The following is a 23,693-nucleotide window of genomic DNA, read 5'->3' as shown; positions in this document are numbered from 1 at the left end:
AAATTTATTTATCAGTCCAGTCCAATCAAATTCAATTAATATTATTCAAACATACCAAAAACTACCTTAAAAGAAGGGAGAAGGAATAGTGCTTGCAAGAATCTTGTTTGAGTAGAAAGGTTGAGTTAGAAAAGATTTAAACTATAGAAATCATGCTAGGGATTTTGAACTCTAAGGGATAGGTATATGAAATATCTGTGAATCTACAGGACAGCAATTAAATTTACTCAAAGCTATTTTTCTCTCTGTATCCTTAACGAAGACCATATACGAGGTTGAAAGACTTGGATATAATAAAAGATTGGAAACGAAAGTTCACATGAAGTCTATGAAAGGAATATATTTTAAATGTATCAACTCTTTTTTTTTTTAGATTAACACGGGTGTTTAGATTAGCTTGCATATATCTCAACTAATTTCATGGATAAATCTTTATTTCTAAAAAAAACACCATCTTGTTGGGCACATACTTTTCTTTCGCTAGCAAAAGTGTTCAAGACATGAACTGTTTTGGGTTTACTACAGTATAGGTGAACTTGTGCATCATTTTGCAACTCATAAAAAAAAACATAATGTAGTTGTGTTTTTTGAGAAGCTAATGAATATGTAACAGGAAAGCAATGGACAAGGGAAACTGATCATGTGAAGAAGGAGAAGGTCAAGGGTAGAAGGTTACTGGATTCAGTGTTTTCTTGATTTATTCAATATGTGCTCAATAAGAATTAATCTTTACAAAGAACAAGTTTGTTAATTTGCAACATTTATTGGAAATTAAATCATTATCTGATTCCATGTTTTGTTAAGTTCTTCAAAGTTTTTTTTTTTTGTTAAGCTCTATAGTAGAAGGAAAGCATAAGGAAAAATAAAGCTTGAAACTAAATAGAATAAGCTGAAGAACTAAGACGTAGAAGAGTTTGAAAATCTATGTCAAATACTCTTCCTTCAACTTCTTTTATTAAATTGAAAATTTATTGTTGTTAATGATAAATGATTTATCATTAAAGTTTTATTACTTATCTTTTGATACAAATAGAATGATGTAAATAAACCTCTCAAGATTCTAACACTATTATCATTTTTAGTTGTACTTCTAAACAATATCCAAGAACTCTATAATTGAAAAAATAGAGCTTGAAACTAAAGAAAATAAGCTGAAAAACTAAGATCCCGTTTATTTGCTGGAAAGTAGTTTTTTTTTTTTGTAAAGTGAATTCCGGGAAAATGAATTCCGGTAAAGTATTTTCTGATATTTGGTAGTGTAATGAAAAATAAATTAAAAACACTTTTAAGTGTTTGGTTATGTCATGGAAAATGAGCTGGAAAATAACTTATTAATATTTTATTTTTCTCATCTTACAAATTAAAAAGTTGAATGAGAATAAAATTGAAAAAAATAGAATTTCATAAATTATCTCAAATAAAATAAATAATAATCAAATAATAGAGATCAAATCTAAAAAATAAAAAAAAATTAAAAGATGAAGAAATTAAAATAATAATAATTAACATTTCCAAATAAAATAAGTAACAATCAAAAGAATGAGGATCAAATCAAATAGCAATTATAAAAATGAGGATCAAAGAAATTAAATTCTAAGGGATGAAATTGAAAAAAAAATATTAAAAACAAAATCTATAGCAATCAAAAGTTTGAGACCAAATTTGATGTAGGCCCCGTTTATTTGCTGGAAAGTAGTTTCTTTTTGGAAAGTGAATTCCAAGAAAAGTGAGTTATATCATGGAAAATGAGCTGGAAAATAACTTATTAATATTTTATTTTTCTCAAATTTATTAAAATAACTAGTAACAAATCTTACAAATTAAAAAGTTGAATGAGAATAAAATTGAAAAAAAATATAATTTCATAAATTATCTCAAATAAAATAAATAGTAATCAAAATAATAGAGATCAAATCTAAAAAATAAAAAATTGAAAGATGAAGAAATTAAAATAATAATAATTGAGTTATGTCATGGAAAATGAGTTGGAAAATAACTTATTAATATTTTATTTTTCTCAAATTTATTAAAATAACGAAGAACAAATCTTACAAATTAAAAAGTTGAATGATAACAAAATTGAAAAAAATAGAATTTCATAAATTATCTCAAATAAAATAAATAATAATCAAAATAATAGAGATCAAATCTAGAAAATAAAAAATTGAAAGATGAAGAAATTAAATAATAATAATAATTAACATTTCATAAATTATTTCAAATAAAATAAGTGACAATGAAAAGAATGAGGACCAAATTTGATAGATAAAAAAATTTAATTAAAAAATGATAAGGGAAAATCAAATAGCAATTATAAAAATGAGGACCAAAATTAATATAAAAATTAAATTTTAAGGGATGAAATTGAAAAAACAAATATTCAAAACAAAATATATATAGCAATCAAAAGTTTGAAGACCAAATTTGATATAATCAGCAAATAATATGACATTTCTAATTTTTTCACAACTTTGTTTTCCACCAAATAAAAGGGGTTTGACTGGAAAGTGTTTTTTGTTGACCGGAAAATGTTTTTCCGTTGCATAAGAAAGTTTGGAAAGTGGTTACTTTCCAAGAAACAAACACAGCCATAATCAACAAATAATATGACATTTTTAATTTTTTTCACAACTTTCGGAAACAAAATAAGAGAAAACACTTTCCTGAAAACCAAGCTAAATTTTTCTTTGACCGAAAAATATTTTTCGTTGACCAACTTTTCTAATAACAAATAAACACAGGAAAGTTTAGAAAATAATTTCTCAAAAACTATTTTTTTGAAAATAAACTCAGTCTAGGTGGAGAAGAGTTTGAAAAATCCACCGTGAGCACTACGATTTATTCTCATACCAATAGGCAGTCTTAAAGGATTAAATTTTTTTTGAAAGATATGTTGTGAGCTTGTGTAATTAATTTTGGGGTTGGATGGAGTGAATTTTTGTCATCAGTGAAGTTTTCGTGTAACAATAGTTATTAGCCAAGTATTGACATGGATTTGAAGTTTGTGCTTTTGAGTTTAAGTGATGGATTAATTATTATGGAGAAGTGTTTAACTAGTTGATTTTAAAAGATTTTAGTTAGAAATAATGGATTTTGATGTAAGATTGGTTTGATTGTTGAAGATGGGTTATGGGACATGGTAGACCAGTAGCAAATTTATGGAAAAATATGGGTTTAAGTTTGAAGATGACAAAGGTTTAGTTTGGTCCTTTAATTTTGGAAATTTATAGTTTAGTTCTTGAACTTTGAAAAAATTACAATTTGATCCATGTAAATTAAATTGAGATTTTGGATAGAATTAAGGATGGATTATTGGTGAAATTTCATATGGTTATTATTTATGACTTTTACATCTTGGTCATCTAAATTTTGTTAAAATTATGTTTTTATCCCTGATTTTCAAAAAAATCTCGTTTTAGTCTCTAAACTTAAGAGATTAAACTTTTTTTTTTTTTTTTTAATTTTATGCATTGTAGTATTATATTTGTGTTGTTTTAAGTTGTTTTTTTTAAGTATATTCTGTATATTTATTGTACATATTCCTAATAATCTTTAATATGATTTTCAGTCTTTCATTTAATATTCATTCACTTCTATATTTCTAGGTGAGTAGAATAAGTTTTTAATATGTATATAATACAAATAATTTATGTATGTTAATTATATAATGAGTACAAATAACATTCTTAAATGTCTATATATATATTGATTTATTTTCCGAGTTTTTATTAGTTTCTTGAATTTGTATTTAAATTATGCTGATTGAATATCTATATATGTTATTGATTACAACAGTCTAAATCTAGTTGGTAAGAGGCATCAATCTGTGGCAAAGCCGACACTGATCCTCCATAATTATCAGAGCCGCAGATCTGTTATCGAAACGCAAGCCTATGACTTAGTCTAATATCTGACATGATACCATTACAACATTAATTACTTAATACATTAATGCCTGAGTTGATTATCAGTTTCTTTAGGGTTTTATGTGTTAACTGCAAGAGAGCACTATAAGTTGTTTTTTTATTAAAGTTTGGATTTTTATTTTAAATATTGAATTTTATTTAATGCAATAAGTATTATGAAGTTTTGTTTTGTTTTTATTTAAAGATGAGAAATTTTAAAGTTTTATATATATGTTATATAAAATGTAGGTTCCGAGGTTTAGTCGTATGTAAAATACCCTCGTGGTTTTGCTGGTCATGGCCTGAAATCCAGGTTGGGAGTCACATATACTGTTGGGCTGAGAAGAACAATGTGCAGAACAGGATTCGGTGATGTACTTTCAGTATAAAAAGAAAACACAGAGTATAATTCCTGGAAAGGAGAAGATATTGTTGAAAGGGTAAAAAATAAGTTGTTTTTGCACAAATTTATGGAGAAGGAGAATATGGAACAAGAGAAAGTAGAGAAGGCGAAGGAGGTAGAGAGTCTAAAAGGGAGGAGTATGGGTTTGGCGTAGAACACGTCATTAACGATCAATAGTGGCTTTGTCACGAACAAGGGTGTTTTAGGAATGACGTTTCTGCTAGCTTTATCTAATTCGTATCCATGTTAGAGGGATGAAAGTGGACGACGACGGCGACAACAAGATGATCTGAACTCGAGGAAAGAGCAAGGGGCAGAAATGTAAAACATCATCGTCTTGCACGAATGCATTTGTGTCCTTTCCTCTACTCAATAATCGACATTTGTGAATCGGTAATGTCACAGTAAAGGAGAATACGTAGGAATATGGAGTCTCTCTGCTTTATAACCAGGAAAAGTCCTTTGGCCTCCTCGTATGAAAGATTCCTCTCTCTTTTCATATGCTATCCCTTACTTTAATTGATGCTTAGTTTTGCTTTAAAGTACGCTTGAAAGAAAAAGCAATGCTTGCTCTATATCTGTAGGGTACGTAAAACAATGAACAAGAAAACAAGAGACTGTAGTTTCCGTAGGGACTAAGACTCTCGATACATTGCTTGCTTTAATTTACTTTTGATTGACTTGTAGTCAGTGTGTTCTTTCCATCTCAGTCTTCTGTAACCTGCCCCATTTTTTCATTGTTTCTTTGTAAGTTCAAGAGTTTTTATTTTGTTTCCTTACTATCGGCTTCGTCAACTGATTTTACGTACGGACGCTTACTAGAGAGGTGAAACGATGGAGAAAACTGAAGAAGAATTAGTTGCTGGTAGAAGCTTGGTAGATTTGGTGTTCTCTTGGTCTATCGGGCATGTACTTAACAAAGATCTTTACAGAAACCAGGTTTGCATGCATGCCATTCTGCTCATGTTTATGTGTATGATGCACTTCAGATTTTTAATTTTTTATATGGTCTGTTTCTCTGGTTGTTTAGTGGGGAGGAAAGCCTGCTTAAGCTTTATTTTTCTTGATTAAATTTGGCAACTTGATTAAAGTGAGATCATTTAGAGACTTCTCCTTTTATGACCTTATGATTTTGCTGCAACAAGGTTATCTAACTTGGGATCAATAAGTTAAGCATGTAAGGCATAACATTTTGTTTCTAACTTGGGACCAAAATTATAGCAGTGACTACTTGTATCTTTTATAATTTTGAGAAATGACTTGAGAATAGTTGACAATTATGTACAATTGCAAGAATGCTCGATTATTTCTTGTTCCTGTGAATATGCTCTCTTTTTCCCCTCTCCCTTTTCTTGCATTTGATGTCTATGGCAATAATTATTGTTCATCAACAGGTGAAGAAGATACCAGAGACGTTCATGTCAACAACACATTACATGAAGTCATTCATTCCCGCACTAATCGAGGAAACTCGTGCAGACTTATGCTCAAACATGATAATGATCTCCCAAGCACCTACAAGAGAAATCTTTTCAGTGGGAATGGATAAAAAGAATAAGCCTCCGGAAGACTTGTTTTATAACTTCTGGTTTAAAAAAATGAGAAACAAAGCCAATGGGAAAGAAATATATGAGCCTGACGTTGGAGATCTCCTTGCTTTGACAGATGTAAGACCGAAAGACATTGATGACTTGAACAGGCCTGGGTTTAACTATCTTCTTGCATATGCTCATAGGCTATCTGAATGGCGAGATGACAACGATAAATATGTAATTTTGTCAACTCTCACATCCAAACCCATTGAATTTGAAATAGAAGACCAGGAAAATAAAAAGGAGTCTCTCATTGCTGGAAAAGGAAGGCGAAAGAACATGAAAGCTGTCTTCGTTGTTTACCTAGTGAACATGATGACAAATATTCGTATATGGAGATCATTGAACTCAGAGCTGGAAGGAGGGAACATGAACATTGTCCAGAATGTGCTTCATACTAGCTCAGCTGTAAGAAGGGGGGTTCATTTAATTTTTCCTGATATGTGGAAATTTTAGCTATATTCTAACCATTCACTTGCCTAGCTGAAAGATGTTGTGTCTGCTCCTGCAGGATGACCAAGATTGCACTCACTGCTTATCTGAAGTGAATAGAAGTGCTACACTTTCTGGTATGGAAGAAACCATAATCAACTCTTCCAATTTAAATGACTCACAGCAAGATGCAATTGTAAGCTGCATTGGTCTGAGTGAATGCCAACATCAAAGTACTGTCAAACTAATTTGGGGCCCTCCGGGGACTGGCAAAACAAAGATGATTGGTTTATTATTGCTCTCTCTCCTTAAATTGAAGTGCAGGACCCTTACATGTGCTCCAACCAATATTGCTGTGTTGGAAGTAACATCGAGACTCCTAAGGCTAGTTACAGACTCTCGTGAAGATGACACTTATGGACTTGGAGATATAATTCTATTTGGGAATGGGAAGCGAATGAAGATCTCTGAGAATGATGATCTTGAAGATATATTTCTTGGCCATCGTGTTAAAGTACTTGATTATTGCTTTAGCCCGTCGACTGGGTGGAAGCACACTGTAGACTCATTGATAAATTTGCTTGAAGATCCTGAGAATCAGTACCGCCGGTACTCGGAAAATATGGAGAAAAAAAATGAGGAGGGAGAGAGAGAGGAACAGGAAGATGAAATGCTTGAACTTGAAGAGATAAACAACAAGAAAGAGAAAGATGAAGTGGTCAACGATCAAAACAAAAAGGGCAGGAACAGAGTTCTTCTTCAGGCCTTGAAAGATGACATGAAAAAGAAAAAACGAAAACAAAAACAAAAACAAAAGGTTTTTTCTCATCAAGAGAATCTTACAAAGTGTGAGGAAAAGGAATATAAAGATGGAAAGGTAAAGAAGGAAGATATTCTCTCTTTCGAGGAATTCGTAAAGGTATGGTTCAAATTCTTTAGTGCCAAGTTGGATATTTTAATTGCAGGTTTAAATAGGCACTTGCCAACATCTATCATTTCATTGGAAGTGGTGAAGAGCATGACCAGAGCTGTTGATTCACTCAGCTGCCTCAAACCCTTGTTGTATAGTGTTGGTGTTGGAGATGAAGGTTTAAAACAAGTCCTCAACGATTTTGAAAATGAAGGAAGCAGCGCTGGTCAATTTTCCCGGTTATCCTTTATGAGAAACGATTGTATTCAGACACTGAAATCACTTCCTCGAGTATTTGAAGTTCCCAATTTTTTTGATAATAGGGCAGCCAGATACTTTTGCTTGGGAAATGCGTGTCTGGTTTTCTGTACTGCTTCAAGCTCTGCCAAGTTGCACACAGAAGGAGTGACACCGATAAAATTGTTGGTTATTGATGAAGCTGCCCAGCTTAAAGAATGTGAGTCGACTATTCCATTGCAACTTTCTGGTCTTCGCCATGCCATTCTTATAGGTGACGAGCGCCAACTTCCTGCCATGGTTCAAAGCAAGGTGATAAAGTTTATCTTTCTCGCGACCCATTTACTAGGTTATTCATAAGTTCTAATGTTTCTTCTGTCACACACCTTCATCAGATTTCCGAGGAAGCTGAGTTCGGGAGGAGTTTGTTTGAGAGATTGGTAATACTGGAACACGAGAAACACCTTCTGAATACGCAGTACAGGATGCACCCATCTATAAGCTTATTCCCAAATAAAGAGTTCTATGATATGCTAATTCAGGATGCTTCACATGTCAAAGAAAGAAACTATCAGAAACAATTCCTTCAAGGCAATATGTATGGCCCTTACTCATTTATTAATGTAGCCAATGGGAAAGAGCAATCCAATGACGGCCGCAGCAAGAAAAATTTGGTTGAGGTTGCTGTAGTTTCAGAAATAGTTGCAAACCTTTTTAAAGGTATGCATTTGAGTCATATCAGAAGCTATTAGATTTTTTGTTATTTAAGAAACGCTGTTAGGGAAATCAAATATATGACATTGCTATTGGTTTTACTTTTGATTGGCATGCAAGTTTGAAAGCTAAAGCTTTCCTTTTCTTTCTCTTGCAGAATTTAAAAGGGCAAGAAAGAGGATGAGCATAGGAGTCATATCACCATACAATGCTCAAGTGTATGCAATTCAACAAAAAATTGGAAATACTTACAGTACATTTAGTGACTTTGCTGTAAATGTTCGGTCTGTCGATGGATTTCAAGGCAGCGAGGAGGATGTCATCATTATCTCTACAGTCAGATGCAATCCAAGTGGATCAGTGGGTTTTCTTTCCAATCGCCAAAGGGCAAATGTTGCGCTGACCCGTGCAAGGTATTTTTTCCAAACACTTTAAGTTAGACAACAGTTCGAGCAAGTATAGGCAGGTTCATGTGTAAGTACATGTGTATCGGTGATTTTGAATAAAATTTTGCGATGCTATGTCTAATTAAGGTACTGCCTCTGGATACTGGGAAATGGAGCAACTCTTGTCAACAGCGACTCTATTTGGAAGAAATTGGTTAATGACGCGAAGGAACGAGGGTGTTTCTACAATGCTGATGAGGATAAAAGCTTGTCCAAGGCAATAATGGATGCCTTGTTAGAGTTGGACCAACTTGATGATTTGTTGAATGCCAATTTTCTATTGTTCAGAAATGCAAGATGGAAGGTATGTATGCTGATTTTTCTTGCTGCACAATTTTCTTAATTCTTACTCTTATGTCTGAAGCTGAATGCTACTCAGTGGACTTCTCACATCAACCTTTTTTCCATTGAAGTTTTGCTTCAGTGACAACTTTCGGAAATCTATTATGAAAGTGGGAAATGAGGCTCGTCAGGAAGTTATTTCTTTGTTGGCAAAGCTTTCAAGTGGCTGGCGTCAATCTCCTGAAGAGAGAAACATCATTGTCCTACACGGAAATTCTTCTGAACTGTTAGAAAATTACAGAGTCAACGACCAGCTCAGTCTCATTTGGACAGTGGATATAATCAAGGAAAACAAAAACGACACTCAAATTCTTAAGGTTTGGGATGTTTTATCATTACATGATTTACCGAAACTAGCAAGGAGCCTCGATGCTGTCGTTGGAAATTACACAGTGAATAAGATGAACCGCTGCAGACACAAATGCACAGAAGGGTATGCATCTTTCTATTTTCCTTCTTCAGATATTATAGAGTGGGAGTTGTACAGCAGCAGTAGCTTGAGTTGGCTTCAGCATTAGGAAGCCATTGTTAAACATGCGTGTTCTTTTTCCTGTTTTGAGGAATAAGGGCAGGTCTCAAACCTGTTACCTCCCTCCTCCCTCCTTTCTGTGCATTGAAATGGATGTTTATGGATACTTTGTCATTTATAAATTGTCAGGGATTTGGTTGTTCCAATGAGATGGTCAATAAGTTCCGGTGCCGCTCTCGAGAGTAGTAATCCTGAAATCGATCCTGCACAACTGCTGTCACAACCATTAGCTTCACTTGTTATCAGGGATGAATCAGAAGCACCAGCAGCAACCAGTAGGTATGCAATACTAAAACTCTGAACAATTTGTTTCACAATAGAAAGGTCAAATTTTATGTTGTCTTAGCTTCGACCTACCACTCTATCAGTAGTATTCTTCGAATCACCAATTCTTGTATGATATTCATGAGTATCAGACAGCCCTGGAGGTCTAAGAAAGATGGATTTAGCAGTGGAACAAGGGGATCAAAACCTAGGTGGTGAAGGCCAAATAATAATTAATGTGGTAAGAACATCTTAAGTACTCTTGTTCAAATATTTTTAGAATAATCTCTCTTGCTCTAATGTGTGAAAACAAAAATTAAGATGACAATTTGAATCCTCAGGTTGCTCTACAAGGTCTTGAATGGAAGTTGCAGCTGTCTGGCTGAAGAATGAAGTGCTCCCTACTTGTTGCATAGCTATATATTTGTTTAACTATGTCAACCTATGCTAAGTCTAATTATGTTGCAAAAGGGTTGTAAAAATTAATGAAAATATTTTTCCTTTCCAGTTTCAGGCATTAATTCAATGTTAATATTTTTATTTTAGATGAGCTAAAGAGGAGAGATATATAGTGGGAATAAAAAATGAGATGACTATCATCTTCTAAATAGGGTTGTTAAACTCAGGACAAGTTTCGTATAAAATAACAGAGAAGTTGTCTCCCTATCTAGTTAAAATCCGTTGACATATATATATTTCAAAACTACATCAAAATTCTTCTATATTTTTGCCTCGATAGCTTTTCCAACATTAATCTTATAGTTTCTAAAATGTTTCAATTTTACCACCGATAATTAAATGGCTAACAAAATGTTGGAACCGGGCCTTATGGAGTGAGGGATCACTTTGACAAACTAAACAAATTCAAAGGAATATTGCTTGGCGCACAAACCATATAAATATAGAACAAAAATTAAAGAGAAGGGAGAAGGAATATTGCTTGAAAGAATCTTGTTTGAGTAAGAAAAACTTTAAACGACAGAGATTATGCTAGGAATTCTGAACTACAGGGATAGGTATGGAGCATTTGTGAATCTACTGGGATACCAATGAAATTTACCCAAAGTTATTCCTTTCTCTGTATCCCTGGCAAGACCATATACGAGGAAGAAAGACATTGGAAGGAATAAATTTTAAAGGTTTCAAGCTTTTCTTTGTTTCCAAGGAAAAGCACGGCATATACTTTTCTTTCACTAGCAGAAGTGCTCAAGACATTAACTGTTCTGGGTTTGCTACGGTATAGGTGCTTCATCTTGCAACTCATAATAACCATAACGTTGTTGTGTTTTTTGAGAAGCCGATGAACATGTAACAGGAAAGCAATGGACAAGAGAATTGATCGTGTGAAGTGGGAAAAGGTCAAGGGTAGAGGGTTACTAGATTCAGTGTTTTCTTGGTCTGTTGAAGATGTGCTCAATGAGGATCTTTACAAAGACCAGGTTTGTTAATTTGCAATAACATTCTCTTGGAAAATCATAATCTTATTCCATGTTCTTCATAGTTTTTTTTAGAAGGAAAATATAGCTTGAAACTAAATAGAATAAGTTGAAAAACTAAGATGCAGAAGAGTTTGAGAACCTATGTGAAATACTCTTCTTTCAACTTCTTTTATTAAATTGAAAATTTATTGTTGTTAATGATTAATTATTTGTCATTGATGTTTTATTACTTATCTTTTTGGTGGAGATGAATTGATGTTTTTAAAAAATTTCCAATAAAGTCTTAACTAAATTAAGTTTAACCATTTTAATTTGGCCCTTGGAACAAATTTTCTAACATTATGTTCTTTTAAGAGCTTTTGGATTTAAATTTCTGTCAAAACCAGTTAGTTTTTCTTCAAATGTTCGGCAAATTAAGCTCTTGAGAATTCATACCAAGATTTCCTGCTAGCCAGATCACAAGCATGAGAATGATTCTGAACTCTGACATTGTCCCCTATTAGGTGGAGAAGATCCCAAACTCTTTCAAGTCAACAGCTCATTACATGAAAGCATTCATTCCACCCCTACATGTGGAAACACATGCTGATTTGCTTTCAAGTACAGAATCACTGGCAGAAGCACCAACTTGTAGAATACTGCGTGTTAGAAAATCCAAGGATTATAAGCCACCTAAAGACTTGTTTTACGAAATTTCGGTGGAAGAAACCAGAGATGGATATGTGCCTTGGATTGGGGATCTTATAGCCCTGACAAATGTGCAACTGAAGTGCATTGATGATTTAAGGAAGACCCAGCAATCCTATCATGTTGCTTTCGTTCATTCCGTGAAAGGGGGAAATCGTTTGACACCCTCGATTCTGTCTTCGAAGCCCATAGTGGATGAAGAAGGCTTGAAGAAGGGAACGCTCTTTGCTGTTCATTTGATAAATCTGACGACAAATTTGCGTATATGGAGATCGTTGAACTTGGAACTCGAAGGGAGGAACTTGAACATTATTAAGAAAGTGCTGCAAAATAACTTCAATGTAAGAAGAACAATGATTCTGGTTTCTTGATTCAGCATCTTATTTTTTCAATCCCAGCTTTGAAGATTGAAAATCTGTTTGTTGTATTCATTTCTATATTGAGCTTGACTGCATTTATATCCGATCTCATGCAGGATGGTGGAAATTGTAGTATCTGCTCTTCTAGTAAAAATAGTGATGCTGCCTCTGCCAGGATAAGGGATATATTACAGTCTCTTAATTTAAACAGCTCGCAAGAAGCTGCGGTTTTAAGCTGTATTGACACAGCCAGATGCTGTCATCATTATTCTGTCAAATTAGTACAGGGTCCTCCAGGAACTGGAAAAACAAAGACAGCTAGTTGCTTATTACACTCACTATTAAGAATGAAATGCAGAACACTTGTATGTGCTCCAACTAACATTGCAGTGGTAGAAGTTGCAGCTCGTGTCGTGAGTACAGTTGCCGATGTAGTTGGATATGAAACTTATGGCATGGGAGACATAATTCTGTTTGGGAATCAGGAGCGAATGAAGGTTGATGGTGATCAGAATGACCTTCTTCATGTATTTCTTGATCATCGTGCTGATATACTTGAGAAGAGCTTTGATCCATCAACTGGCTGGAAACACAGTTTAGCTTCATTGATAAGTTTACTTGAAGACTCTGAAGCGCAATACCATTTGTACCTGCAGGATAACATGGGAAAGGAAGGACTTTTGACTAGTGAGCGATTCGTATGGAAAAGATTTAATTCCTCCGGAAAGGAATTAAAGTTCTGCATTGTGAATTTGTATACACACTTACCGACTACTTTGATTTCATTAGAAGTGATGAGGATCATGACCAGAGCTCTTGATTTGATGACATCACTTGAAACCTTGTTGCTTAGTCTCAGTGCTGCCAATGAAGATGAACAAAGAAAACTTCAAAATCGTATAAAGTCGAGAAATGAAAAAAGGGAGTGCCTCAATACTCTACGCTTACTTTCTCTAAAATTTCAGGTTCCAGAATTTGCTGATAAAAATGCTATTGAGAAGTTCTGCTTATCAAATGCATGCCTGCTTTTCTGTACCGTGTCAAGCTCTGCCAGGCTGCATAGTATAAGAATGACACCTCTGCATTGCTTGGTGATCGACGAAGCTGCTCAGCTCAAAGAATGTGAATCAACCATCCCCTTACAGCTCTCCGGCCTTCACCATGCTATTCTCATAGGAGATGAACGGCAACTGCCTGCCATCGTTAATAGCAAGGTTTGGATTTTCCTGAATGGTTCTCTTCCTCTATCTTTTGATGCCATCAAAACCTTTTACTTTTTCATACCATAACATGTTTAAAGTGCACCACTATTAGATTTCTGAGAAGGCTGGTTTTGGTAGAAGCTTGTTTGAGAGGCTCGTAAAGCTGGGATGCAAGAGCCATCTTCTAAACATTCAATATCGAATGCATCCATCAATAAGCTTATTTCCGAATACAGAGTTCTACGGAAGCCAGGTTTTGGATGGGCAGAACGTCAAAGAAACTGGCTACAGGAGACGGTTCCTGCAAGGAGACATGTTTGAACCCTACTCTTTCATAAATATAGCCCATGGAAAAGAGGAATTTGTCGAGAGACAGAGTTTCAAAAATACAGTCGAGGCTGCTGCTGCTGCTGATATAGTTGGGAGACTTTTCAAAGGTTCTATTTAGATATATCAGATGTTTCTAATGTATCTATTGATTTACAGAATTCTTTTGACTTCCTTTTGATGTTACAGATATTAATGGCACTGGGAAGAAGATTAGCATAGGTATCATATCACCATACCTGGCTCAAGTTCATGCAATTCAAGAGAAGATTGGGAAATTCATTTCAGACCCTGACAGTGCCTTTTCTGTAAGTGTTGGCACGGTTGATGGTTTTCAGGGAGGAGAGGAGGATCTGATAATTATCTCTACTGTTCGAAGCAATGAGAACGGATCGGTGGGTTTTGTTTCGAATCCTCAACGAGCAAATGTGGCGCTGACTCGTGCAAGGTACTAAATTAGAATCCAGAAAACATCAGCAGCTCAAAAGTTTCGTTTCCTTTTTTTTTTTTTTTTTTTTCCCCTCTCCATTCCTATTTGAACTTGTATATTTTCTGGTGTGGAGGTTTTGCCTCTGGATTTTAGGAAATGAAGCAACTTTAGTTAAGAGCGGCTCTATTTGGAAGAAGATAGTCAACGATGCGAAGCATCGGCGATGCTTCTATAACGCTGAAGAGGATGAGAGTTTGGCTCAGGCTATTACAGAAAGCTTGATCGAGCATGGCCGACTTGATGTTCTACTACAACCTCACTCCCCATTGTTCCGGAATGCAAGATGGATGGTAAGCTTACTGGTTCTTAGCAAGTCTTGAATATTTTTTAAGAAATATTAACAGAATATTCAATAGTTGCTGCTCTGCTGATCCATGGAATGGAACAGATATACTGCTTCTTAGCCCGCAGTAATGTCATGGTCCGGTGCCAAGTATTAATTAGCTGTTACCTTCACTTTAATACAGGTTTTTTTCAGTGATGATTTTCGGAGATCCGTGGCGAGAATCAGAAATGTCAGAATCTGTAAGGAAGTGCTTTCCCTATTAGCCAAGCTTTCAAATGGTTGGCGTCAGCATCAATCTCGCAAGAAGAGAAGCCAAGTGGTTCACAATGGCATTTCTTCTCCACTGATAGAGCAGTATAATGTTAGTGGACAGCTAAATATGATCTGGACTGTGGACATTCTGCAGGAAAACTCATTCTGCATTCAAGTTTTGAAGGTTTGGGATATTTTACCATCATCTGATATACCAAAACTAGCATCGCGTCTCGACACCTTTTTTCGGAATTACACGGAGGAGCAGATGAATCGCTGCTTATACAAATGCATGGAGGGGTAAGTTAACTGCAAGGATTTCAAGATATTTTTCCTTCTCAGGATTCAAAATGTTGCTTATCACTTTTCCATTTCTGCTGCAGGAATTTGGTTGTTCCAATGAGATGGACAGTGGACTCGTCTAGTGATCGTCAGGGCAGCGGCGGCGAAGCCGATGCCGTGCAGCTGCCTAAATCACTTGCGTCAATCTGTCTAGATATTGAACCAAGCACAACGGGTAAAGCTGCTAGGTATGCTATAGTTCTAGCTGGTGCCACCTTAGATTTTATCTATTTTAATAGAATGATTGCGGTTGCTTTTCAAATAACTTTTTAAGTCAAAATACATGACAATGATATTTTTTTTATTTTTAAAAAAATTATTTTTAATATTAGCACATCAAAATGATTTGAAAACACTAAAAACATATTAATTTAAAATTAATAAAATAAAATTAAACATTTTGAAAAATATTTTTGAAACACAGAAAAAATTTTTGCAGGAAATAGCATCTAACATTAGTTTTATGCTGACTGTGATCAGAAAACAATGGAGGCTCAAAAGGAATTAGCAGAAGCGATGTTCTTGATTCTTTCCTCATCAAGAACCAAACTACAACTCCAATCCAAAGAAATAGAAGTTCTTGAAGGGCAAGGACAATGATGACTCTTTTACATTTCCAGCTTCTAGCCAGAGAATTTCTCCCTAGGCCTTTGAAGCTCATGAATGTAACATTACAGTAATTTCAGATTTCAGATTTCTTCAAATAATAATATTATTAATAATTATAATAATAAAGTTTTTTATTTCTTAAGGATGAAGTTCCGTTTCCTTGTGTGTTCTATCAACTAAAGGCAACCATACCACTCATTTTTTTCTTGCCAAAAACATAATTGTTAAAACTCAACTCGGCCTAACAAATTAGCTGGCCTGACAAATTGACTTATAAATTTAACCCAAGTCAGGTTTTCATTTTAAATGATAGTGAATTACATTTGAATCAATAGTGATATTAACTCGGCTAAACCTAAATGATCCAATATGTTGACTCGCTACTTTATTGATTTGAAGCAACTCCGTCCACATCCAGTCGAGTCAAGTCAATATTAAAAAAAAAAAAAAAAAAGTCAATATTAAAGAATTTTTTTTTCAAAAATAAAATAAAATAAAACATCATCATTTTGAAAAAAATAAATAAATTCAGATTGACATAATGATTCATGGGTTGACCCGGTGATCTACTTACCCAGCCCTAAATCAAATCAGACCTGGACAACTATGATCAAAAGCAATTCTTCATTTGAAAGAAAGATTATTTCAGCTATTCAAATATGATAATGATTTTATATGTAGAAGCTCTAGTATGGAAAAAAAAAAAGAGAGTAGAGAATTAGAGATCACTAACTAATCTTCAAAAATTTATGCTTTAAGTAGCATGGAAATCAACCAGCAATTGCACCGTACCAAAAGCTGTGCCTTCTGTCATCTGCCTTACTCTTCCAACTAATCTTCATACCTATTTTGATGGTAGATTATTGATGCTTACTCTGATTCAAAAGCTTTGTGCAATCAGCATTTGCCACCATATTCAATTTATTTATTTACAATGCTGTCCATGAACAAAATAATTTATTAATTTGGTTCCCAACAGATCCAAGGATTCCGTAACAGGGTTTCTCCCGAAATTATCAGGAATTTATAATAGGAGTATATGCCAAAATCTCTCAAGGAGGTCGAATTTTATTGCATAAAATATACAGTTTAGATAGAAAAAGCTTTCACGGACATGGAAGGAAGACTCAATTACGAAATGATTAAAACTTCAGAAACCCAATTGGAGAAACTTCTAGTTTGAAAACCCAATTAAAGAAACGATCCCCTTGATGTTTGAAGTTGAATGAATGAATAAAGATTATAATTGTCTCTCCATTTGGATAAAGGAAGAAAATGAAAGAAATCCTTCAGAGGAAAAACAAAAATGATGGGGGGAAATGGAACTATGAATTATATTGGATCAGATTTTCAAAAAAAAAAAAAAAAAAAAAAAACTACTATTGTGAAAGACCAGTTCGAGGATAGGAAAACATGACAACCGGTTGCATATGACAAAAATAAGATCCTAGATTGGGTGCTAATGCCAATTCTGAAGAGACCAACTGAATCCCTAATCATTACAACAATTACCTCCTTTAGCCCTTTGTTTCCCATCACCATCTTTCTATAAGCTCTCCATTCCTCCCCTCCCAAACTAATGGCTTTGCTCCATGGTGATTATTGATTGCCCCAAGATAAAGGAAACTGTGGTTTTATTTACTCTCTTTTGCTCTTCTGAGTCTTAGATTCAACCCCTGAGGACAAAGTATGCCATCCAATGAGCAGCGAATACATTCAATTAGAAAACCCAATTCTATAACTGAATGGAATAAATAGAAACGAAGATAATCACTTCATGACAATTGACTTGTAAGGACAAGATTTGAATCCAATATAAGATTAGAATCCAATACTTTAGTAGAAAATTTGAAAGTACAAAAGCAGTGGATTATTTTAGCTAAAAAAAAACCTGCTTAACCGGCCAAACTTTACTTTCACCATAGTACAGTTAAAAATCTCCAGGTTTTTTTTTTTTTTTTTTTGAATTAAAAGCACCAATTCTTCCATAGTTAAATAAAAGACCAACCTCTAGATGGTTCGACTACACCCAGCTCTTCTTGAACTCCAGTGATATTACGGTTCTGAAACAAAAGGAACCTTAATGTATCATCATCCTTATAAAACCATAGGGGTAGAAGAGGGAGCAGTGACAGAAAAAAACTTGTTAGAAGTGTGTACTTCCTAAAGATTGGACATTTAATGAGGTCCAATAAACATACATTTAATGAACATTTGGAATCTATGCGAAGAGACAGACATGGGTAATGAAAATATGACAGGAACCATAAAAAAATATGTTTCTGAATTGAAATGACAAGATATGAGCAATCACCTCCAATCACTCACCCCTTAACATGAATTCTACAACATCAGTTCTTGTAAAGTCAATTACTGTAGACAAATTCACATAGTTCTTCACAGCTTCGTTTCACACATAACTTTTGACCAAGTGCCTACTTGTAAAAACTCAACAAACTCTGCATGTTTTACCAGATACACAATGCTTCAATACGTGTCAATGTTAATGACTGTATCATAAATGAGAATTTCATGTATCACAAAGCTTCGATATGTGTCAACGTTAATGACTATCACAAACACTCCCCAAAGTGTTTTTTGTCATGTCCATAATGCCTGTCCCAAAATATTACTATTTTGAAGAGTCAAGCATTAATATTATCATGTCTGTCCCAAATTTACCCTATATATGTCGTTCTCTAAGAGTTAAATACAAAAAAAAATAACTGCAAATTGGACTTTAATATCCTCAAGAAGACTTCATGGGAGCATATCATGTGTTCAATTAATGGACGGTGTTTGCCAAATCTGAACAGGTGCTATCACAATAAAAAAAATGCAAAAATGGGAATATACCAGAGATACCACTAACCTCATCATAAACTGGAATTTGGTTGCGCCAGAAATCTAGGGTAGGTAAAAGTAGTCTCCCTGCAACATGTGCAAATTGATTAAATAGTTGGTGAATCATATTACAGAAGATATATTAACAGACCCTCCATAGAGATGATTTCCATCACTGGGTTTCTCAAACATGGGGAAAACCATGATCTCAGAAATGGCCATCTAAAACAGTTCAAGATTTTGACAAATAACTTCTGCAAAAACATAAGCAACAAGATATCTCATTTTGATTTCCTGAAATCAGAAAACTGATCTTTATGTCATAAAGGCCATAAAAATATCATATTTCTGTAATGTTCCATGTATAAAAATTCATAGACCAGGAATACACTACAAAAAAGTAGCAAACAAACCTGATCTGGATCTTTTGAGATTCAAGGATTCTGGAGAATGAATACATGTTGTCATTTCTCTTATCTGATTACAAGAATTTACCAAGGTAGACAAATTACAAACAAGTATTTTGTATAGATTAAAAGGGTGTTAAAAAATAATGATAAAATTTGAGGCAGACATTTTAAGTGCAAAGCAAAAGCGCAAATGAAAAACGCAGATCATAAAAAGCTCTATCAACTAATAGCTAGCAATAGCAGGTTCAATTACCAAAAAAGGTGATATTCAAGTTTAATCTAAATATAGAACTAAGCAAAAAAGTAACCCCACATAAATGACAAAATGTTACCCTTTATTTTGAAATGGTAAGACTGGCAGATGCTAAAACTATCAAGATATCTACAATTTTCTTTTGAGAACATTTTTCAAGTGATGAGGGAATGAAAACATCAGAAACTAAGGAATTCACTTGAATTCTTGGGGGAACAGCTATCTTTAAGATGGCGATGACAGAACATAAAGTCAGGCCAGTTGAGGATTTGCACACATGAAAAGGAAAAAACTAAATTAACATGAAAAAATTCAGAATAGCTTACATCGGCATCAAAAATAACTTTCCTTCTAGCTTGCTTCATGGACAAACCTCCTTTCTCAACAGCTATTGTTTCTTTCTTCTCTTTACTTTTTGAATTTCCTGACAGTGTATTCATCTTTCTTGAAGCTCTCAACATTGCCTGTGCTATATCAAGAGTTGTGCCTGAATTTCTCTTCGGTTTACCTTCAATTGATATCAACCTTTTGGCTTTGTACCTCACTGAATGTCCAGAGACCGATTTCTGTATCGGTATATTTGTCAAATTTGTCACAGAGGCAGTGCTTTTCCTTTGTCCAGAATCAATGAGATTAGCATCCAATGTCTCCGTTTCTTCCTTGGATGGACTAATGATATTTGCTTCCGCACCTGACCGCATGCTGGAAAACACAGAGTTTTCCACGAGACATTTTTCAGATTGATTTAAAATATCAGAATCTCCCCGAATCGGAGATCTAGAAAGAGACGGCCCTTGTGTAGTATTATTTTCAATGCATCTTAGCATAACCTGAGGGCCTTGAGGCAAAGATGGACTTGAGAAATCACTTCCACTCTTCAGTCCATCCTTGTTTCCCTCATTTTCCCTTTTCTCTTTCTTTAAACTCGAGATCAGTTCTAAGGATACAGCCAGTACCACACCTGAAGTTCTAACAGACCGTGTCTGGTCAAAGTTTGATTTAGTGATATTGCCCACATTATAATCCGTGAGTGCTGAGCATTCCCCCGAGGCATCATTCTTGGTGCTGATTATTTCTAAACTACTTGAACTTTTAGCCATCAACTTTCCAAAGGACCTGGTTTTGCTTTTCTTGCTGCCTATCTTTTCAGAAGATAGTGCCACATCCACATGGTGACCAGAAGGTTTTGCTGATACCACCACACTATCTTTCACCCAACTTACATCATTTACACGACAACTTGATAGTGGTGAAAGATTCTCTGAGTCATCATTCTTCAAATTATTAACACCATCATCTACTGGCAATGATAAGAAAATAGGCCGGCATTCATTTTGAGACACCGGAGGCTCTGCCACGCTTTCACAGTTACTATTCAGAAACTTGGTTCCACATTCTTCCCAATCAGGAGGAAAGCCGAAACAGAAATGCCGAAAGACCTGTTGCAACATAAACTTTAACCTAACTTAAAGCACGATATGATGTCGAAAAACAAATAATATTAATAAACACGAAATAAAATAAGAAAAAAAAAACCTGAGAGGAAAACCCATTTTCAACAGTGAGTTTCCTGTTAATGTAACCTTGGAGAAGAACATTGACGCCATCAGCTGTCTGAAGAGTGAAAACATCATATCTTTTGCTAATTGCTGCTGAGTGAAACACACGAACAGGTTTTTTCCTGAATTTTTTTATAATTAAGAAATAATAATTATTTACAAAGAAATCAAAGATTATAAGAGAGATAATGTAAAAATAAATAATTACTCAGGAGAAGTTAAGCCGGCAACAGCAATTTTATTCCCTTGGAACTCCTGCTCGGCTTTGATCAACCACCAATCATGTAACAACACCTATTTTTTTCCAAAAAAATAATTAAAATAGGAGACATTATCAGCATCGTAGTGTAAAAGCGGTGGTTAAAGAAAGCAGTGATTAGTAACTAACTGTTTTCTGGAAAGATGAGGTGGCGGCTTCGGTAGTCATTTCGATACTGGAACATGGGATGACGGTGAAGGAAATACGAGAGAAGTGAAGTGACCGTTGAGAAAGAAGAAGGAGAACTAGCAGACACTATTAAAATCGAATTGGGGTTTCTTTTGATCACTATCATTAAAAACGCTGTCGTATAAAGGATAGTTAGGCACCGTTTGTTTGTTTTTACGATCACGCTTCTGAAAAAAATTAAATTCTTTTTCGCTTTCAATTATTTTTATATTTTTATATTATTTTGATTTGTTAATATTAAAAAATAAAAAATTATATACTATTTTAATATATTTATAAATAATCATTATTATAATTTGAACAAATTCTAAATAAATAACATGAGTACCATCAGGGAAAATATCCATCATGTTTCTGTCAAAACTCTCCAAGAATAAACTAGTATCCTATTCGCCATCGCCATCTTGGGAGCTTCTTTTTCTAGTGGCTCGGTATCTAGACCCTAAATCCCTTGCTACTGCTTCTTGTGTGTCCAAATCATGGTCGGAGTCATTCTCCTTTGAGGATATTTGGAGGCCGATTTGCTCTGCTCACTACCCTTCTGTCTACAACCTCAAACTCGTAGACCCAGCTCTCTTGTCACCGCCTTTACGGTATTGCCTCCACGGCAGCCTCCAAGCTCCAGCTTCAAAAGCCAATAAAACTCCACCTGCCCCTAAAGGACCTCCTCTTCGTCATCAATGCAAGGACCGGAGAGTCTTCCACTTTATTCACCCTATCGAAACCATGCGATGAACTCCAGGTAGATCCTAATGGGATATTCAGGTTCGCTGTCGACATAGATCTTGAGTCTTCACTGAAGAAGGAAGCGATACGGGAGATAAAAGTCACATGGAACGTTGTGTTGAGAGGTTGGAAAGCTGTATTTAATATAATGGAATCTTGTAGTGGAAAGGCTAGCCTTGTTCCGGAGGCAGAAGACTTGTTTTCCTAGGAGCTTCCATTGCCGGGGTGTTGCTCAAACATGGTCACCGCAAGCAGCCTTGTTGCTGAGATAAAGTTGGGATTTTGCAGTGAGAATTGTACTGATGAGGAGGAGGGTATAAAGGATGACGGCAAGTTCAAGAGAGGAAAGTTGAGTTTGGCCATCATGAATACAAAACATTGGAGGTACCTAAGCATGGATGATGCTCTGCGACATTTGCAACACTTTTTGCTGCCTTGCGATGCTTAAGTCACTCTCATCTCTTCTCTGATCACTTCTGGGAAGCTTGCATGGTGGCTCCTCTGATCAAGCTTCTTGCAGTTCCTTTTTTATTATTATTCATTTTAGTTTTACAAGCCTGGCATTGTGTAGCCTGTAATACAATGATTCATGTTTGTTTTCTTCATTAATAAATTTTATCAGCAGTGATTTGTACTGTTAATATCTTTGATGATTCTGTCTTCCTACCCATGAAATCTTTGTTACTCTCAAAATAATAATAATAATAATAAATCTCTGACAGCACAAGAAACAAGCCCTTCTGGCTTCTTCCCAAAAACATAAATAAATAAATAAATATATATATTACCATCCCGGAGTTAAAGGGACTCATTCTGAGTTATATTATATCTGAATTAGATAGCAATAATTAGTTCAAAGACTCATTTTGAAAAACTATTGCCATCTAATTCAGATATAATATAACTCAGAATGAGTCCGTCTAACTCCAAAATGGTAATATATATATATATAGTCACGCCAATAAGTTCACCAGCGGGTGTGTATTATTATTATCATAAAAATTAAATAGCATGAGTGTTTTATTGTAGAATAATCCATAGTAAAATATGTCTTGGAGTTGGACTCCAGTAAAATTGCATTTGTGTTCTTTGGTAAAAAAATAATACTTAAGCCTCTTAGTTGGGGTATTGATATTTCTTTTTTTTTCTTTTTTTTCATAATAAAAATACTTTTTTACTCTTAAAGCCAACAAAATATCACATTGTTGATCAATCACTTTCTTAATTTTATATAAGTTTCTTAACAATAAAAATACCTATTTATTCCAAAGTCAAAAAAGTTATTGTGCTATTAAATAAAGGTGTTTTGGGTTTTCAAATTTTAATATATAATGCAATTACATATTTAACCCTGGAATAGACAAAATATAAGATTAGCATTTAGGGGTATTTTTGTACTTTCATATGAGTATTTTATGTAATTATTGAGGTCGTTGGGAGAATTTTGGTATTTTTACATTTTTTTTGAGTTTTTTAATGCTTAAAACTACTGGGGTGTGGGTGATGTCCATGCTTTACAGACAGCGAGTATGATATTACTCGGTAGATATAACTAACCTTTCATCATCTTCTTATATGCGTTGTTGTGTCCTCTTCTATTTGGAGTAGTGTGTGATAGCTTAAAGTGATTGGATTGTCGCTCATGGTCATTTGATTTATTTCCCTTCTTTTCTCTCTCTTAACATG

At 34.5% G+C, this 23,693-nt stretch overlaps 3 protein-coding genes across 4 annotated transcripts; 2 read left to right on the top strand and 1 right to left on the bottom strand.

Moving 5' to 3' along the window:
• The first annotated feature begins 4,893 nt into the window (after positions 1-4,893).
• LOC118030287 (uncharacterized) lies at positions 4,894-10,440 on the top strand. The gene is made up of 10 exons (XM_035034348.2): positions 4,894-5,247; positions 5,703-6,308; positions 6,412-7,791; positions 7,875-8,199; positions 8,351-8,606; positions 8,727-8,943; positions 9,053-9,414; positions 9,640-9,789; positions 9,927-10,015; positions 10,116-10,440. Exons 1-9 carry the CDS (start codon positions 5,143-5,145, stop codon positions 9,991-9,993), a joined length of 3,468 nt encoding a protein of 1,155 aa, XP_034890239.1. The 5' UTR covers positions 4,894-5,142; the 3' UTR covers positions 9,994-10,015; positions 10,116-10,440.
• A 504-nt stretch (positions 10,441-10,944) lies between these two features.
• LOC118030285 (helicase SEN1) lies at positions 10,945-15,916 on the top strand. Its single transcript, XM_035034344.2, has 9 exons — positions 10,945-11,213; positions 11,717-12,241; positions 12,376-13,473; positions 13,574-13,898; positions 13,978-14,236; positions 14,352-14,568; positions 14,746-15,116; positions 15,200-15,346; positions 15,639-15,916. The coding sequence occupies exons 1-9, from the start codon at positions 11,097-11,099 to the stop codon at positions 15,664-15,666; spliced, it is 3,087 nt and encodes a 1,028-aa protein (XP_034890235.1). The 5' UTR covers positions 10,945-11,096; the 3' UTR covers positions 15,667-15,916.
• Positions 15,917-16,817: 901 nt separating this feature from the next.
• On the bottom strand, positions 16,818-21,384 carry LOC118030284 (kinetochore-associated protein KNL-2 homolog). 2 transcript variants are annotated; one of them, XR_012169516.1, is made up of 9 exons: positions 21,222-21,384; positions 21,042-21,127; positions 20,811-20,955; positions 19,601-20,713; positions 19,025-19,088; positions 18,640-18,698; positions 18,096-18,226; positions 17,776-17,830; positions 16,818-17,443 (listed from the first exon to the last, which is right to left on the bottom strand). XR_012169516.1 is itself a non-coding variant. In XM_035034343.2 (8 exons), the coding sequence occupies exons 1-8, from the start codon at positions 21,258-21,260 to the stop codon at positions 17,406-17,408; spliced, it is 1,599 nt and encodes a 532-aa protein (XP_034890234.1). In that variant the 5' UTR covers positions 21,261-21,379; the 3' UTR covers positions 16,818-17,405. The 2 variants fall into 2 exon arrangements, 1 of the variants encoding a protein (XP_034890234.1); XM_035034343.2 differs by lacking the exon at positions 18,096-18,226 and having other exon boundaries at positions 21,222-21,379.
• Positions 21,385-23,693: the final 2,309 nt, after the last annotated feature.

This window comes from Populus alba, chromosome 4 (assembly GCF_005239225.2).
Source record: "Populus alba chromosome 4, ASM523922v2, whole genome shotgun sequence".
In the NCBI taxonomy this organism is placed as follows: domain Eukaryota; kingdom Viridiplantae; phylum Streptophyta; class Magnoliopsida; order Malpighiales; family Salicaceae; genus Populus; species Populus alba.
Note: the sequence above shows the minus strand (reverse complement) of the source record. Positions and strands in the feature narration are given on the sequence as shown.